General features: G+C 50.0%; 1 protein-coding gene and 1 long non-coding RNA gene across 3 annotated transcripts; one reads left to right on the top strand and one right to left on the bottom strand.

The window, feature by feature from the left end:
• Positions 1-956: 956 nt before the first annotated feature.
• On the bottom strand, positions 957-18,074 carry LOC144738503 (uncharacterized). Of its 2 annotated transcripts, XM_078621520.1 has the most exons (4): positions 17,610-18,070; positions 13,674-13,787; positions 11,390-11,543; positions 957-2,705 (listed from the first exon to the last, which is right to left on the bottom strand). In XM_078621520.1, exons 2-4 carry the CDS (start codon positions 13,703-13,705, stop codon positions 2,406-2,408), a joined length of 486 nt encoding a protein of 161 aa, XP_078477646.1. In that variant the 5' UTR covers positions 13,706-13,787; positions 17,610-18,070; the 3' UTR covers positions 957-2,405. The 2 variants fall into 2 exon arrangements, with proteins under 2 accessions (XP_078477646.1, XP_078477645.1); XM_078621519.1 differs by having other exon boundaries at positions 13,674-18,074.
• On the top strand, positions 7,457-12,427 carry LOC144738504 (uncharacterized). Its single transcript, XR_013589275.1, has 2 exons — positions 7,457-7,970; positions 9,978-12,427. It is a non-coding gene; the product is annotated as an uncharacterized LOC144738504 (long non-coding RNA).
• Positions 18,075-19,237: the final 1,163 nt, after the last annotated feature.

The following is a 19,237-nucleotide window of genomic DNA, read 5'->3' as shown; positions in this document are numbered from 1 at the left end:
GAGTGGAGGGAGGCGAAAACCAGAGTCGACTCGCTGTCCACCAGCAACCCATTGAGGATCTGATGATAACCTCCATTGCCATTATGAATGCCAATGGAGAAATGGTACATCCCGCCATTATACCTACATTCAGGCATTGCCATGAGGTGGTGAACTCTGAGGTGGTGAACTCTGAGGTGGTGAAGCAGAACTGCAGATCCTGAAAGTACGACTTCACCAGGGTTGTGATGGTGTCCGGTATGTGGAAAAATCTGAAGGCAGACCACAGGAGTTCATGGGGCACAGAGCCAAATGCATTGGCGAGGTCGAGGAAGACTACATGGAGGTCCCTTTTCTTCACCTTGGCCATTTGCATCTGGTGCCAGATCATGCTGGAACGTTCCAAGCAGCCAGAGAACCCTGATATTCCTGCCTTCTGTACAGATGTATCGACGTACGCATTCCTTTACAGGTACTCGGCCATCCTCTGGGCAATGACCCTAAAGAAGATTTTACCCTCGACATTCAGTAAGGAGATTGGGCGGAATTGGCTGATGTTCACTGCATCCTTCTCCTTAGGGATCAGGACCCCGCCTGCCCTACGCCACACTTTGGGTATTATCTTCTTTTGCCAAGCTGTTCTCATAAGCTCCAGAGGAACCTCAGGACGTCTGGTGCGTTCTTATACATTTTGTACGGGACTCCATTTGGCCCTGGGGCTGATGCTGTTCTTGCCCTTCGAACTGTGTTTTCCACCTCTTTCCATGTCGGAGGGCTGGTCTCAATATGATGTTCCGGGGGTTCAATGGGTGGGATATCTGATGGGATGGCCAGATGTTCATGTCGCTTTGAGTCAAAGTTTGTTGTTCTCAGGTGCTCTTCTAGGTCTTTCTTTGTTGTTTTTAGAACTCCACTTTTTTCCTTCGTGAAGAGACTTTTAAGGAACTTGAAGGGATCTTTATAGAATCGAGTTCTAGTTTGTTCTTTCTTCCTTCTGCGCTTCCGTAGGTTCTCTGCTCTACGGAGGGATGCCAACCGGGTTTTGATGTCAGCCTGAAGTGCCTCTATGCCCTCCTTTTCCACTTCCGAGGCTTTCTTCCACTGTTTCTTAAGCTGTCTCCTTTCTTGAACGAGGCGCTTGATTTCTTGTTGCCTCCTGGAGACTGGTGGGGTTGGAACCTTTCTCCCGCCTTTTGCCTCTTGCACTCCAAAGCTTTCTGCCCCGTACTCATAGATGATCTCCCCCATCCTCTCCAACTTCTTCTCCACTGTGCCTCGAAGTTTCTCGAGGGTCAAGGTAAGGTCAGTATTCACTGTTTCCCACAACTTCTTGTCACTGGCGCCAGGCCACTTCACATACGGTCTGTGCCCTGGTAGTCTCCTCTCGATTGCAGGTCTCGGAGGCTGGGTGAGTTCCACTCCTGTTGTTGGTTCCACCTCAGTTGTTACTTCGGTGCTTGAGTTTACGTCCTCCATGACAGTGGTACTGATGCACTGCAAACTATGGTTTGCGTCCAGTTGCTGTGCTTCATTCGACTGATTTGATCGCTTTCGCAGAAAGTAATCAATGCGAGGCCTCTGTCTCTCTTTACCCAAACACCCCTTCTTCCCCTGGTGGATCCTCAACCCATGGTGTGATGTAACTTTCCTCCAACCACAGACACATACCTGCATCTGTTTGTGGCCTGCTGTTGCAGCGGAACTTGTGACAGTTGCTGGGGTGTTCTCTTGTGCTGTGCTCTCATTACTCGTAGTCGTTTCCGGTCCAGTCATTACCATGTTGTCAGTCGATGAGTCATCTTCCGCCCCCGCTCTCGCAGACTCTAGGGGTATTCTCGTATGTTGTTGGTGTGGGTATCGGTGGGTCATGCGGAGACCATCACCTGCTTGAGACTCCCGATCTGCAGTTGGTTACCCTGCCTCTGGGTACTCTGGTTTGTGATAAAAAGCTGGAAATTAAGTAACTCGCCAAACTTATGATGTTATGAACTTCCTGAGAGAGACACCCAGTCCCAGTATTTGAACCTCGAAGCTCAGTAGTGCATGCTCATTGTCTCTCATTGCTTCTGACAAGGCTGGTAGCAGCCTTCCAAGCAATATCCATGATCTTGAAGATTCATGATCCTCAGATATAATTCACAAGAGGAGGCTCTTCTCTGCTGAAAACGCCCCAAACCTGAAGCAGTACGATCGTCTTTATGCACAAGCATCGTGAATGTGCTCGGTCTCGTAAATGTCAGCGTTCGAGCCTGGTTAGTGCTCGGATAGCAGACTGCCTGTGAATACCAAGTGTTGTTAGCTTGGGCCATAATGTGACTGGGAGATTGCAGTTACAGCAAAGACTCAATTGATTATTGAATCTATCTGTGTAGAGATCGAGCGTGCTACCCTCTCGTATGCGTGGGTTCTCTTTGTTGCAATCGTTTCTAAACATGACCTTGCTGAAAATGACAGTCCTGACACTCGCACGGCCCAACAATCACCCTCACTGGCCCAGCATGGGAAAGACGGAGCTCTGCGCTGCGTGCACCAAGGTGAGCAGCCCGGCCTGGAAGCGCCTCGCCTGGTGCGTGCGTCGCCTGGTGGGAGACCCGGTGGACGATGTCAGAGACGTTGGGGAGAGCGGTGCACACACCTGGAGAGCTGCCACCCCTCAGCGGGTACTGCACGTGCAGGTTGGCTTCGTGGAGGCCCCCGTGCGTAGACAGTCTCGTGGAGGGAGGCAGCTTCGAAAACAAACGAGGCAAGGTCATTCACTGATGCGCATAAGTGCATTTATCAACGTGCGACTCTTATGACCTACTGTAGGCTATCACGAGTGTGCAATATTCATACATTTTAAGCGCTATTAAACCGTTCTGTCTTACATTTTCCCTGAACTGGTTCAATGTCTGTAAAGAGTCTGGAACTGCAATTGAATCTTGATTTGAAGCTTTCGTGACTGCAGGAATCCATACTCTTTGGTTCTTTCGATGAAGTCACGTAGTTAGAAATAAATGAAAATAAAACAAATCACGACGTTTGATTGCAACACAAGCAATCATCATCAGGCGGGAAAACCACAGCAATAATTTTTTTACTGAAGTGGGAGAGAGAGCTGCCATGGCAAGAGGTTATATAGGTAAGAAGGGGGAGGGACAAGGGGGGAGAGGCGGGGGGGAGTGGAGCGCTGCGTGAGCGCTAGGAGAGGGGACGTGAGGCTGGGGGGGGGGAAGTGGGCAGGGCTGGAAGTGGGAGGCCGAGAAAGCTGGGGATTCGGGGGGAGAAATTCCACTTCGGCCCATCGTTTCCACTATCAACTCACCTATCTACAAACTGGCCCATTTTCTGTTGCTTCCATTTGTAATGGGTTCCGGAGACACTTGTAGAGGTAACTTCTTTATTACAATACAACACTCCAACAGTCCTGATACTCTGTTACAGCCTAGGTACACAGCCAGGGTACACAGCCTAGATACACTACTCTGGCTACGCTCTGGGGTCCTCCGGCTACAATTACTCTAGGGGAGGCTACCTGACCTGACCCAGCCAAGGTGCGGGTCTGGACTCTGGCTTCCTCGGAACTCGCCCTTACAAGGACGTAGAGCCGGGAGTCCCAGAGTCCCACCACTGGCCCTCACAGCGTCCCGGCCCTTACAAGGACAAGCGGGACGAGGGGGTCCAGGGTCCTAAGCTGGCTGGCTGGCGGGTCTTGGGTCTTGAGCTGCGACTGGCCCCGATCGGCCAGGGAGCTTCCCTTTTATGCCTCGTCCCCAACGAGGGGTGGGGTTGTGTGCGCCCCCAGATATTCCACAGAGCACACAGCCCCCCCGTTGGTGGCGCCAAGGGGCTTAACTGTCTGGGGTGCCTGGGATCCTAGCGCCTGGCGCCGAGGGCTTATCTGTCTAGGGTCCCAGAGCCCCCAGCAGCCCCTCCCCTCTTATGGCACTACACATTCACGGGCAACACTACCTCAGCAGTACGTAACTCAGCTCACTTGATTCTAGATTTGAAGCTTTCGTGACTGCAATGATTCATACTCTTAGGTTTTTTCGGTAAAGTCACATAGGTAAAAAATATATAATAATCAAAATAATGCAACTCAGTTTATAGAATCCAGGGTATTGCAAGTCAGGAATGACATATTTTACAGATGGGATTAGATCACGTATTTTTATGTACTGTATTGAATCGGACTTGGATCTTATGTTTGTCTGTGGTGATTATTACATTGGAGAAACGAAACGTCATGTCTCCGATCGTGTCCGCAAGCACAAGTCAGATCTGAAACACGGCAAAATTGAGTCTTCCGCCATTGCCAAACATTGCTACAACGCTGTGGGCTCTCGTGATATTGTCTTTTCCGAGACCAAGGTGCTCTGCAAACCTTCTGGCTACCATCAAAGGTTTGTACACGAAGCCATCCAGATATACAAACACAGACATAACTTCAACCGTGATGATGGGTACAAACTGAGTAATCATTGGAAAGATGTTATTAACCATGTAAAAAAGATTTAACTACACATATTTGTACAATCTTATTTGACAGGTACTATTCTACTTTACCGAGTGTTGATATCCTCAGCGGTTAACAGTACTGCCTTTTTTGTATTTGGATTGTCAGCCAACACCGGTTACAACCCAAAGTCGAGGTACATGGATTGTTCTCTTTTAGCCCCGACCACACCCCCCCCCCCCCCCCAACACGTTCCATTCACTGGCTACCACATTCAAATAACCCCCCCTCCCCCTTAACTTGTATTTAAGAGCTTGTCTCTTGGAATTTTGCCTCACTTGATACAGTAAATTTAGCTGTGATGGTCCCACCTGATGACGGAGACTTGTGTTGCCTCCGAAACGTCGTGATTTATTATTTTATTTATATAATTATTTCTATTTTTATATTTTTACGTTATTTTACCGAAAAAACCTAAGAGTATCAGCTCACTTGGTCTCTCTAATCAAGGACATTTCACTGTCCCCAGATTATTTTCTCGTCAGCTTTGATGTAGATGACACGTTTGTCATTTGGCCATATGGCCTGCCAGCTTTTAACCAATTTCTCAACCACATCAATTCCATACACCCATCCATCAAATTCACCATGGAAGTGGAGGATGGTAAGCTACCATTCCTGGATGTTTTGTTTGAGAAGAGACCTGACGGCTCGTTGGGACACTGTCTACAGGAAAGCCACCCACACAGATTCCTATCTGAAACCTGATTCCCACCACCATCCGGCACAGAAGAATTTCCTCATCAAAAACCTACACCATAGGGCCCACTGCATTTCCGACCAACACCACCTAGCCAGTGAACTGGAACACGTACAACAGGCACTCAAGATGAATGGGTACTCGGACCACATTATTCGCCAAGCTGTTTCTCCAACCATGGAGAAACAACCCCCTGAGAAGCCGAGCAAAACCATCATGTTACCATACATAGCAGGTGTTACCAAAAAGATTTCCAAAATCTTAAACAAACACAAGATCCAGGTCCAATTCAATACAGTGCGATGTTCTGTGTCTCGTTGCTATTCCGTCTCTGTGGGAAATGTGTGTGTTATAGTCAGTTGAGCAGCATTATCACTTCATCAGTTGCGTAATGCTGCGTGGAAGCTACTTGGCATGTCTCTCCACATGAAGCTTCGGATCTTCTCAGCCACAGTTATGGCCACATCTATGCCTGTTTGAGACTTTCAAGTTGGCCTGCCTACAATGCATCTCGGGTTTAACCAGGTAGGACTTTGTGAGGAGCTCACGGATTCTTGAAAGATCTGGACACAGTCTCATTAGTGAGCTCCTCCGGCATACAAGACTGCATTGGCTGGGTCACATAGTCCACATGCCCAGCCATCGCATGCCCAAATAGCTTTTGTTTGGCCGGATAGAGGGGCTAAACAGACATGGCAAGGGCAATGGAAGAAAGTGATGGGGTGATGTGGTACAGGAGGATGTGGAGCTGATTGTAATTGCAGAAGAGTGGTACCAGCAGTGTCAAGATTGGTCTCTGGATGAGGCTTGTGAAGGACGCTTTTGAGCAGTTGGAGGCAGTCGCCCTTAAGCAATGGGGCAGAGGAACGATGCTCAGAACAATGAGCGGAATGCCGGGCAGATAGAATTCTGCAAGTTGGCAAAGTAGGGGAACAGGTGGTTTATCTGCCATCTCAGTCAGCCAACCAATGGCACATGGGTCTGTCCCATGACCTCCTGCCACTGAGCTTTGCACATTTCACGTGGACCAAAGTGTACCTAGCATCGCACAAGCACTGTGGTGATGTCACTGCCAGTAATTGACGAATGGCGGCGGTTGTTGTTGGTCTGTCTCAGTGATGTGCTGTCTCTGTGGAAGCTGTGATTGTCACAGCGGGATGTGCTGTGTCTCAGTGCTATGTTGTATGTGGAAGCTGTGAGTGTCACAGCGGGATGTGCTGTGTCTCAGTGCTATGTTGTATGTGGAAGCTGTGAGTGTCACAGCGGGATGTGCTATGTCCCAGTGCTATGCTGTATCTGTGGAAGCTGTGTCACCGTGGAATGTGCTGTATCTCAGTGATACACTGTCTCTGTGGGAGCTGTGTCATAGTGGAATGTGTTGTATCAGTGATACACCATCTCTGTGGGAGCTGTGAGTGTCACAGTGGAATGTACTGTCTCAGTGCTACGCTGTCTCTGTGGAAGCTGTGTCACCGTGGAATGTGCTGTATCTCAGTGATACACTGTCTCTGTGGGAGCTGTGTCATAGTGGAATGTGTTGTATCAGTGATACACCATCTCTGTGGGAGCTGTGAGTGTCACAGTGGAATGTACTGTGTCTCAGTGCTACGCTGTCTCTGTGGCAGCTGATGATGAACGTAATTAATTCGCACCTCACCGCAGTGCAGGCTTCTGTGTTTACCTCTCGTGAGATGTACACAATACACATCAACCTGACCTGCATTAGAGCGGACAGGACAGGTTACTGACGACGGACTTTGGTGGAATGTTAGGAATGGAGTTGAGTAAAATGTGTTGGCACCTGTGTTGCGTCAGAACTGGTCCCGTCGCATTTACCAACACTCACGATTCCTATCGCTCCCTTCAGCCTCTTGCAGCAAGAAGCGCTGCGCCGCGTTCACCACAAGGAGGGTAAAGGTTACAGATGTGAGCCCCTTTCTCGACGGCAAAGTCAAATAGTGGCAGGTGTTTCTGTTTGCTCTTGAGCGAGCGTCGCGGTGTCGCGTTGCGCTCGCCTGGCCCACGCACTAAACACTCCTAATGTGTGGGAAGCCCAGCCGGGTTGAGCCTGGATCGTGCTTGGATGGGCCACCACCACTGCACACACCCGTGTGCTGTAGGTTGCTGCGGGGCTGCGTTGTCAGAAGAGGGCAGTGGAGTAAAATCCCCACGCTCCAACATATTTGCTCCCTGCCTTCACCAACCCGTACTGACCAGCGTGGTGAAGTATGGTTAAATAACCCACACAATTCATATTTATTTCTAGGATTAACCAAAAGGGCTGTGCTTGTCCGTAAACTAACGTGCAAGCAATGTTGGATGTACTGCCTCGAGAACCTGCCAGCTAAGCTTGCAACATTCACATACGCAGTAAATACTTATTTATTCGCACGATAAGCACAACAAAGCACAAACAGAATAACTACGTGAAATACAATTCCAAAGTCAAGGGAAACTGATAGCATGATAATTATCACACGGTGAAATGTAGCCTCGCATCGTAGTGTATGTGAAACGTGATAACGCAGTAACGCGAGTACGGTACACACCCCCACACCTCTACACCATGAAGGAGGCTCAACCAGGACTGTCCCACAGATGTCCCGCAGCCAAATTCACCAAAACTCATCTCAAGCTGCCGGCTGACTTGCAGCCACCGCTGTCGTTCTACCCGGTTCCCTGTAGCTGCACCTCCGCACCCGCGGGATGCACGTGGGGTACGCAGCCTTCAGCTGCACGGTCACCACCGAGGCGATTGGCAAGCAGGCGGCAAGCTACGCCGGTTCTGGAGAGGTAGCGCATGCTCCTGTACCCACGGTGCAGTGCCAACACACACTGGGCACTGGTGACACGTCACAGAATGACAAAATAATTCAAGATGCACACGGTCGCTAGGCATGAGAATGACCCTGCGGTGCACAAATAAAACGTGGCACCCGGCCTCATGGCTTTTATTGAAACGGTAGGGAAGTGGTGCGCATCTTGCAAGTAACAGCACACCTCTGATTATCATGGTTGGCTACGTACGGTGCAACAGAATATCAACGTATGTAGAAGATGAAGCTTCGTTTGCGACTCGGTGCGGTATAAACTAGTCCAGTGCGCATGTGGCGTGTCACTTGCTCGCCATGGCCGTGAGTAGCACGCGTTGCCTAAATCACCCGAATCGTATCTATGCCGCCAGACCTCGGGAGCTGAGCTGGGTTGAGTACTGGGAGGGGTGGCCACCAGGGATTCCGAGGTGTGGTTCGTATGGGGCTTTGATGAGGCCAGGAGACGGCAGTGCTGAGCGCCACTCTACTATCAGGCCATGCGTGGGGTGTTTCTGGGTGATCTGGATGCATCCCGCATGAAGCCAAACACTCGTGGATGTTATTGGCCAAGCAGCCCAATAAAGGACCCTTTGTAACAGAGTATCAAAGCGTTCCTTCTGGAGAAATGATCATCATCGTTGCAGTATTCAAATATCCACGTTAAATCAGGCGGTTGAGGGAAAACTGAAACATTCAGGCAGATTTATTGCATTTTCTGGCAGCTTAAGACTACTGCCTGGATTTTCAACAACTCTCTCTGAGTGTTCATGCAGTCGATATGAGAGTTCATGCATTCTCTGTGAATGTTCAGATAGTGCATGTGAATATTCAGGCATTTTACCTTAACTTTGCTTTGTCTATATAAGCTGCCCGTAACATTTCCGGTTATGTGCCTTTTTATGAGTGTCATGTAAATAATGATGTAGTGTAGATATAGTTATGCCATTTTAGCATGTTCTCTTCCAAACAAACTAGACCAGAGCTGCCCAAACCTTGGCCCCAACACAAACGAAATCTGGCTGGCCAACTCACTGACTGTGGCCACCCAAGCCGAAGAGAAGCAAGCGATCTGCGTCACAAGAAGAGCGCCTGGAGGCATTGAGGCCACCGTGTGGGGCAGCTCGAGGGCCCCGCAGGGATGCGGCGCGTGGGGGCTGCAGCCTCGCGCCTCGCCTCTCCAGCTTGTCCCCAGAGTCTCCTCTCTCTGCACCCCTCTCCAATTGCTCCCTCATCTGCATTGTCACCACTGGGCAATGAAACCAAATCCATTGTTGTACTGTACTGTGGTGCATGCTCTATGGTCCCTGCTTGCAGTCTACAAATGGCTGTACTTGATTTCTTGTCTACCTCCTGGACACAGCTCCATCCGCTCTCATAACTCTATTCTGTAAGCATTTATTCTCTCATATCTCTTGTGAATACATCTTCTACCTTTTTATTACATCTCTTTTTATGATTTTTGAATACTGTACGTCGTCTGCCTCTCATACATCTGCTGTGAATGCACATATCTTATAATTTCTGTTTTGAATACATCTGTGAATCTCATATCTCTCGATGTACCCTTGTTTGCATCTGAACTGTAGCTATCTTCTGAATATTATATATTTCCTATCACCCCTTTTATATATATTCAGAATATAACTTTTATAATATTTATGTAAAGATACCAAGTGAAAATAGGCTGATTTATACCATTACCAATAAGACTGCACCACAATGCATCATCAGTTTGTATGCGTGACTGCTGATGGAGTTGACCAGGGCCCCAACTCTGACGTTAATGGCAAGTGGCCTTCAGTACATTGTGTGTATAATACATGATGTGTATAATACATTGTGTGTATAACACACAATGTATAATAATTAATCTGTAGTATTGTCATGACATCACGATCACTCGGATAACTCTTCTTAATATATCCTTTCTCTCATATCCCACCTCCTCTCTCTCTGTATTTGTTTGTTGCATTGCTGTGCCCCACAGCTCTCTGCTCATTCGTCAACGCGGCCCTTGATGCAACGTCGGGACACCCCTGGGCTCGACGGCAGGGATGGACTTCCGCCTCGGTGGCTCTAGTCGGGCATTCACCAACTTTGGGCGTTTACCTTCTTCTGCGTTGTGGTGACAATGCCACGAGAAGGGACGATGGCCGTGCTCGAGACTAAGAACAGCCAAGAGGGGGATCGCACCCGAGATGACGTCCAGAGCGGAGATGGAGCGATGAAATCAGCTCGCCTGCAGGCGCTGGATGGATTATTACAGTGCAGGACTGTGACAGAGAGAGATGGCTTGGGGAGGCCTTCATCCAGCTGTGGATTGATGATGAGCTGTGGCGGCTTTTAGTCAGCAGCACTACCGGCTGTCCAGCTCACGTGATATGTCTTCTCCTAGGTAGTGCCTTTCATTTGTTAGGCACCGTATGTGGTTCAAGCGTGCACACGGACCGCAGCTTCGAGAGACAGGCTTCGTGGCAACACTGGGAGCGACATCGGCACGCGATTGATTCAGAGAAACGTTACAACGGCAGCTGCACTACACCACAGACCGCTGTGGCCTTCAGTGTGATCATTATCGTGCACGTGTTTGAGTGACTGTGGGCGTCTGGGTTACACTTCCTGGCCTGAGTTGACCTGCAAGGACTTTGCACCTCAGTACACACAACCCTTCACCATGGCAGCCACGGTGGCACACGGGCAGCCGCGTGTCACTGACGAGAACAGCGCCATGGTCAGCCACAGAGGCTGCTTCCCAGTGCACGCCACTCAGTCTACGTCTCTACAACTCAGCTGACTTTGTCTGCAGTACGGTTGGCTACGTACGGTGCGAATGATTAGCACGAGTAGCTATGTACGGTGTGATAGAAGTTCAACATACATGCAGTAAGGCATGTGGGTGTTGTAACCAGCAGGAGATTATGACAATTAAAATTGTTAAAGTCTTGTTCCATGACCATATTCTACAAACAAGCAACTTGCATAGTAGCAGTGCACAGACAGCCCAATCTGTGCACCGGCTCTCACTCTCAGCCTGGCCCCGTCGACTGCCCTGCCCGCCTCCCTGGTGAGGCTGCCTGCCGGGCTGCCTACTCAGAGGGCAGCAGGGGCTCAGAGGGCAGATCTGAGGGTGCTCGATCTGGGATGCGCAATGAATGGGGAAGCACGACCCACCCACACTCAGCAAGCAGCCCCTCATGACGAAGGGCTCCACCATCTCACTGCTGTTTATGGCAAACCAACAATTGATACTCGACGAATGTGAAGCAGCTCACAGAGAGCAATTGAGAGGCATCATAAGAGGCGACGGTGTTGGGGCAGGCCTCGTGGTGTGGAGAGGCCGGCTACCCAGCAGCAGCACAGTGAGTGAGTGCATCGCCTGCAGTGCGTGGCTTCACTCACCCGCCTGCCTTGGTGGTGTAAGGTCGCCGCGCTCGGCACCAGGGGCCCGTGGCACTCGTTGGCTCGGCTCACCACGTCGCTCAGCCGGTCGCACTCGTTCACCTCGACCGTGTAGACGCCACCGCAGGGCAGCAGCAGGAACACGCAGCCGGTCCTGCAGCATACAGAGAGACGCGTGAGCAGCGTCCCACCGTGACGCACACAGAGATGGGAGTAGCGTCCCACTGTGACACACAGAGACATGAGCAGCGTCTCACCGGCACTCCCTTCCCCCACTCACTTTACCCACAGAGACCAGTGTGGTGAAGTATGGTCACACAATCCCCATGACTGACACAGCATGTGGATTCCTTCATTCAGCTGCAGATTGGCAAAGTACGGTGCATGAGTGTTAATAAACCGGTGTCAATGGGCAATCTGAGCGCACGGCGCTTACAGCTTTTATACGACAGTCAACACGAGAGAACGCCGTGTCGAGATGCCTTCCTGTGGCCTTCATCTCCAATTCTACATCCCTCGTGGGGATCAGTCTTTACAAAGGGCGACCGCAGTTGACCTTGCAGTTGACAATTGTTTCAGCAACCATCGAGTGATGATGGGCTGAGGTATGTGAGCTGGCTGCTGCAGTGCCACCCAGCGCAACATAAGGTACCACGTAATAATTAGTATTCATTACAATGGCTGATGTATTCACTTCATTATTATCGCGTCAGACACACAGAGGAATGATGGGCTGCATCAGCCTCACACTGGGATCAGCACCCTGAGGCTGGCGCTTGTAAGGGGAGTGGTGCTCTAGCACAGCGCCTCCCAGCTGGGTCATCTGTGTGCGTCATCGAACACAGAGAGACGGCCATGGCTGAGCCAATGAGGGACTGCTGTTAATTATATTTGTGCTTATTGAAGGGCTAGGGGGCTGAACTTTGCCACACATTCAGTGAAAACTACGCTTATAAAGTGTTTGTGTCGACTACTTGCTGTGACATACAGATCACGAGCAGAGAAACTGACGAGGATGGAATAAAAGGTCTAACATGCTCACAAGTGTTTTATTTTACCAGGTAAGCCCCACTGAGCTATATAGCTCTTTTTCAGAAGTGACATGGCCACGAATGATAGCTCAACGAAGTGGCTTATCAGGTGGAAATTTATAGCAGCCAAACATTCAACGCATGTTTCTAAATGTGGAGGGAAAAACCGGAGGACCCGGAGAAAAATCCACGTGACCACGGGGAGAGTGTGCAAAATCCAAATATACAGGCGTTAGCGTTGGGATCGAACCCACAACCTCCAGGCAACGTAGTTAACATCTCACCACCAAATTCAAGGGCTTGGGTTTTTTGAAGTTCTATAATAGAGCTGCATTCAAGAGGGGATGTTTGACCAACTCGTCTAATGAGAGTTTTAGTCTGTGGGAGGAAACCAGAGTAGACAGAGAAAACGCCGAAATACGAGGGGACAATTCTCAGAGCTCCGCACAGATGGATTCAAAAAGTTTACTTGATTTGCTATCTCCTTATCCCCTTGCAGCTCGGATAATTTGTGAGTTTCACAAGCGTGCCTGATCCACCAACCCTCGCCTCCAAAGCCACGGATCTCAGGCGTGCGCCAATAACTCTCCGTGTCCCAGCACACGCTGACCACAAACCACCAACTTGGCTGCTGGCTGCCATGCTTATCGCTTGCGAGCAGCAAAGTGCTTGCTCAGTAATGTTACTTGGCTATTTAACATAGCCGCATTCACTCAAATAGCTTAATTATGAATGTCCTGCATGAAGTCAAAGACAAACATTTCAGAGTATCTACGTGTACTGTACCCGGAATGTAACCGGCAACCTGAGTTTGACTCCTGGCCATGACCAATATCAGTGGTGATGTCTGGACTGGTCCTGGGTCCACATGCACCAACCCACACCGACCACGGTGGTGAAGATGGTTTAAACAGCCGCGATGACCGGCACGACGTGGGGAGGCCTTCATCCTGCAGCAGTGACAAAGGGCCGTGCATTACCACCACCGCACCACCACTACGTCTACTACGTGCACCGCAGTAAACTGCAGGGTGCAGTGCTGGGGGCTGATTGACGTCAAAGAAACGATGCCTCTATGGACAGCCTGCCCCGTGGGCTTATTGGCGTGTTGCCGATTGTTCATCACGGTGCGGGGTTTGGCGACTCTCCCCGACGCCACTTCTCTGCGACGTGAACTGGGCCCCGTGTACCTACCGACTGCGCGTCCGCGTAACCTGGCCGGATTGCGCTGATGCCCGGTGCCCTCGCCTTACCGTGGCTCGTGCTGCGCCGCGTCTGCCATCATCCCCGCGTCGACGCCCGCGCCGGCGAGCTCCGTCTCCACCGCGGGGCGGGGCGGCGGGGGGTTCCACGCGGCCACGCGCCGCCTGCGAGACGAGCGGTGGCACGTGGGAGAAGTCGTCGCTGGGGAAGCCGCTCGGAGCCAAAGTGATACCTGAACTTTAGACTGGCGCTGCTGATATGTTGCTGTCATGCGCGGTAAAAGTCATGCTATGTATGTTAAACGTCTTTCGCACTGTATGTAGCCAACCGTGCTAATCGGAGATGCGGGGGAAGAACAACAAACTAAACACAATGAGACCTCCTTTACCAGTGGCAAAATATAGTAATAGGTTTTTACCCTTTCAACTGGTACAAAAACTGACACCTTTATACAAGGCATCATGTTTGCAATAACCACAACATAAGCAGTCAAAATGCAAACAAAAAGAATCAATTCTGATGATGATAATGATATGCACTGTCCTTGAAGTTGATTGGTCCACACCCGAGACAGCTTTTCTTAGAGCCTAGTCTCCATTGGTGTTGGACCAGATGACGCCAAAAGGCATACCGTGATGGTCATGAGGATTGTTTGACTGCTTGTGTTGTGGTTATTGCAAACATGATGCCTTATATAAAGGTGTCAGTTTTTGTACCAGTTGAAAGGGTAAAAACCTATTACTAAACTAAACACAAAACACAGTTCCAAGGAGTTTTCAATCGAAATGTAAAAGTGCACATCTCCAGCGGCTTCCTAATATCGGAAGGAAGAGCGTTCTAGACGGCTGCAGAAACGCATCTGAAAGCGCACAACGCAGTGGCCTTCTTTGTTCGATGGCCAGCCAAAGGCCGCTGTGAGGATGACCGGAATTCGCGTGATGGATTATGTTCATAGACGAGATCAGCAAGGTGTTGTGGTTCATTTTAGCGCGACCTTAAAACAAGTAAACCCGTAAAAACAAAGTTTTTCATTATAAATCCTTTATATGCGTGGCATCGGGGCGGCTAGAGTCCTCTCGTCCTCTGGCTTGAGATGGCTGCCACCTATGGGTCAGATGATTGTCTGGCAGCATTAAACAATTGGTAATTAAATATAAAAAAAATTCCCTAAACAGTGTAAAATTTTTCACGAAAGTGCATTGTCACGCACAACGAGTCTGTGCAAAATGTCAGCTCGATCGGATCACTGGAAATGGGTTAAAAAACGACCGAAAGATTTGCACGGTCCTAAGCAAGCAAGCGAACTTAATATAAAGGATTTAAAAACATGTTCATTATTCACAGACCCGCATCTATCCACTGCTGGATGAAGGCCTCTCAACACCGTGATGGTTATGAGGATTGTTTGACCATACTTCACACTGGTCAGTGTGGTCGGTGAATGACTGGGGATGGCCAGAACCGGCTCAGATGTCAATCACCTTTGATGTTGGCAGAGGCCGGGAATTGAACTCAGGACACTGCGTTCATCGTGCGGCACACAAGCCACGTCTCAAGGCTACCCCCCCCCCTCAATGTGAGTGTCTGCACGGGACACACCTAGACAATTAGCTCGAGGGCGAGTGAGCGGTGTCAGCAAAACTCGTTCGGCCAGGGAGGAGAGGGCGTGGAGCGGGTGTCCCAGGCGTTCACTCGGCAACGCTGAGCGCCTGTGGAGCAGTGTGTGGACTGCACTTGGAATGGGACGCTGGAATTTCCAGCAGTGGCTCAGGAAAGGCTCGGTCCTTTCAGAGAACCCATTCCCGTGCACCGATTAAGCCACAGCTTTAGGGGGCCCCCTCCTAGAATCAACGTTAAGTAGGAGGCACGGTAGATCAGATCATGCTGTCTGCAGGATACACCACCGTGCTCCCCACTGGCATAAGCCATGGCTGGGAATCGAACTCTGGTTGGCATTTTGGCGCAGTCTGCCATGCTCACCACCTCTCCATGGCAAATTATACAGACGCATTCTATGTGTGTGTGCCCGAACAGCACCTGCCCCAAGTATGTTAAGGCTAAACGGGTTATCTTTGCATTTGTTATCTCATGCGCGGAGCGGTGGAACAGTGGTAAGCACACTCCGCTATGAACCCTGTGACCTGAGTTCGATTCCCGCTCACGATCAGTAAGAGCGGAAACTATTTGAACTAGTTCTGGTCCTCTCCTAGGTCGACTCAGCCCTAAATGAATACCAGGTGTGATGTGAAAACATCAGCAATGAGAAGGCGTGGTGCTAGCCCCCACGCCCCCGTGTTCTGTGCCCGACTTCATAGGTGCTCACTAACACCACTTGCCCCAACAGTCAGTTCAGGCTAGACGGGGAATCTTTGTATTTGCTGTGTTTGTATTCTCATGCTCAAGCAGTCTCGCCGCGGTGTGACCCTGCAGAGAGGGGTGCACGTGCTGCGTCTTCTTGCACACGCGTGGGCCGTGTTGATTGTGAATGGGTGAGATGTGTTGTTAGTCGTGCTTGTGAACCACAACCTCTAAACATTTTATTCCATTTCACATGGAATTCCACGAAAAAGAAATTGGCCGAATATTCATCAGCCCTGTAAACATCAATTCGAGATAGAAATACGTCGTAATTAATTGTTTGATTTTGTATCCCTAACATTGGCGTCTCGTGTCGGTGCCTTCGATGCGGTGCACTGCGTTTCCCTCCCACGCGCGCGTTTCCCAGAGAGGAAATGACTCGTGCATCCGGTGCAGGGCTCTCGTGAAAACAACGCCTTTGATGCATTTCTGCCTAACTGTGTGTCTGCAGACATTGACACCTACAGGGCAGGCGTCCTGATGGCTGAGTCACATTTCTCTGAATGTTCTTTTGGCTGTTCCTCGTGCGACACTCAGCGGGGTGCGGTGGGCCACGCCTGTGACCAAACGGAGCGTGGGAGGAGGCCAGGGTTGGTGCATTACAGAGATAATTATTAAACTCCCAAAAACCCTGCGCCGCGAGAGATGATAGTGCAGCAAATGGGTTCATGAACCCATCCGTGCAGACCCGCGAGTGTTGTCGGCTGTATGCGTTGGGGTTTCTGGGGGTGTTAAGAAACCAAACCACTCCCCAGAAGAGAATTTGCCAATCACCACATGCAGGACTCTCCTGAAAAAATAATCTTGACTCAGCTGTTCATGGACAAATAACATGATTTTTGTTGTATTATCATGTTTTAACAGTCAGTAGCTTAGGCCCATAAGATACTGTTAGAATACACTGCATAATCTGTTAGAATACACCATGTGTAATAATACAATGCTATGTTAGAAAACACTGTACAGTGATAGAATAAGCTATATACAGTATACCGTGTTATCACACACTGCATACTGTGTTACCATAACCATGACTTTGGCCGGTTTCTGTCGGCTTTAGCGTCACACCCCTCGGCAGGCGAATTGTTTTTTAAGTATTTAACACGAAACTTTAAACGATGTAGATTTTTAAACAATATAGAACTTTAAACAATGTAGAACTTTAAACAGTGTAAAACTTTAAACTGATTCTGCTCATTGGACTGGAACCCATCTACCTCGAGTCTGTCATTTTTGGGAGGCGAATCTCGAAATGATTGTGTTGAGCTTGATTGACAGTTTTAAGCAGACTCGCCTGTGCTTGTGCCAAATTCAGGCTCCATAACCCTTCGAGAACATCATTTGGATTCACATCACAATCCCCGTTGTGTCCTCTAATCATGACTGGCAGTGGACTTCACGTGCTCTCCACTGGCGTTATGAAAAGCGCCAGTCAATAGCTGCGTAACACGTGAAGTTAGACTTGGACTCAGCGCCCGTTAAACCCGTCGCGTGATAAAGGGTCCTAGGCCGAGGTTTAACACAGAAGATGTTCACCAGCTCGTTCTACGCGTGGACTCGACGAGGCCTAACGCCGGTGCCAGCGTCGCGATCGTCCGCAACCAGCGACGCCTCGCGCGCGTTCTTACCTCGGCCGATTGCCCGGTGGGGTCGGGGACTGCCGCCCCTCCAGCACCTCACGAGGCGTGCGCAGTGCGATGCTGCTGCTGCCGCCTTGTAGAGCCCAGCCGTGGGAAGGAAATGAGCAGCGAGCCTGCCGTGACCGGCACCCCGCGCCTGTGCGGTGCGTCCGTCTCCAGGAAGCCGCTCGGCGCGCTGCGCGGTCGCCGTCTCCAATTGCGCAACAGCGCCGGGCAGCAGCGCCCCGCGGGCTTCACGGCGTGGGAGGGAGAGAGGGAGGGGGCTGCCCCTGTAGAGCCGTCGCACAGTCACTGCAGAGGCGCAGACACGAACACGGCGGACTTCATCGTCGACCTCTGCGAGGCTAAGAGGCGACCTTCTGAAACGAGGGTTGGTGGATCACACAGATTGGCGAACCTCTAAAACCCTCCAGGACATTGTAAGGGGCCGTCCATAAATGACGTCACTCGATTTTGGACGATTTTGGACCCCCCCCCCAAAAAAAAAACATGCTTCAAATCGCTTTAAACTATTGTCATTGTAGTGCGTATTTAATGTGCCGCTGCACTCTGATGTTGTAGGAGAAAATATTTATTAAAAAGTCTATTTAATTAAGTAGAACGTGTTGTCTATATTTATTTAAAGTTGCACATTTCGATGTGACGTCACATTTCTCAACCCCCCCCCCTCGCCACACATCGTCATAAATGTCTGACCCCCCCCCCCCCCTAGGTGCGGGCGTCATTTATGAACGGCCTCTAATATAGAAAGTAGGTTAGTTAGTGAACGCGTCTGTGTGGACTTTTGAGGGTTATCCCCACCTGTGCGTGGGTTTTCACTCACTAAACATTCATTCTGGAGTGGTTGGTTAAACATCCCAGTCGAAGACCCTCTTGGTAAATCATCTTGAGACTCGGTGAGGCCATCGTAACTAAGTAGCAGTGTTCTTACGGTATCGTGATTATTATTGATGCGGAACCTCGCACAGCGCCATGGAATGTTCCTGGGGCAATGGCAGCACGGGAGCCCTCAGCACCACGTGGCGCTCCGAGCCAACAGAGGCTGCTGGGATCAGCCAAATAGAAATCACGGCGCTTGTTCTGTAGCCATTGGTGGCCGGGCTCAGACGGATAAAACCATCACCCGGGGACGGCGATTTAATCAGCGCAGGGGCTGTGCGGGAGCGAGATAGACATCGAGACCAGGAGGGATGGTGACAGCATGGCATGGCCTTCATCCAGCAGTGGATAGAAAGTGGCTGTCTGGATATTGAACACAGCGTTGTCTGTTCAGTGCTTGGGGCCGTCCATAAATGACGTCACACACCTAGGGGGAGGGGGTCAGACATTTGTGATGATGTGTGACGAGGAGGGGGGGGGAGAAATGTGACGTCACATCCCAATGCGTAACCTTAAATAAATATAGACAACACGTTCTACTTAATTAAATAGACTTTTTAATAAATATTTTTTCCTACAACATCAGAGTGCAGCGCCACTCTAAATACGCATTACAATGACAATAATTTAAAGCGATTTGAAACATGTTTTATTTTTTGGAGGGGGGAGGGTAGAGATTTGTGACGTCATATTTGAGGGGGGGTCTGACTTTTTGTGACGATGGGGGGGGGTCAAAA

This window comes from Lampetra planeri, unplaced genomic scaffold (assembly GCF_965212315.1).
Source record: "Lampetra planeri unplaced genomic scaffold, kcLamPlan1.2.h2 scaffold_103, whole genome shotgun sequence".
Lineage (NCBI taxonomy): Eukaryota > Metazoa > Chordata > Hyperoartia > Petromyzontiformes > Petromyzontidae > Lampetra > Lampetra planeri.
Note: the sequence above shows the minus strand (reverse complement) of the source record. Positions and strands in the feature narration are given on the sequence as shown.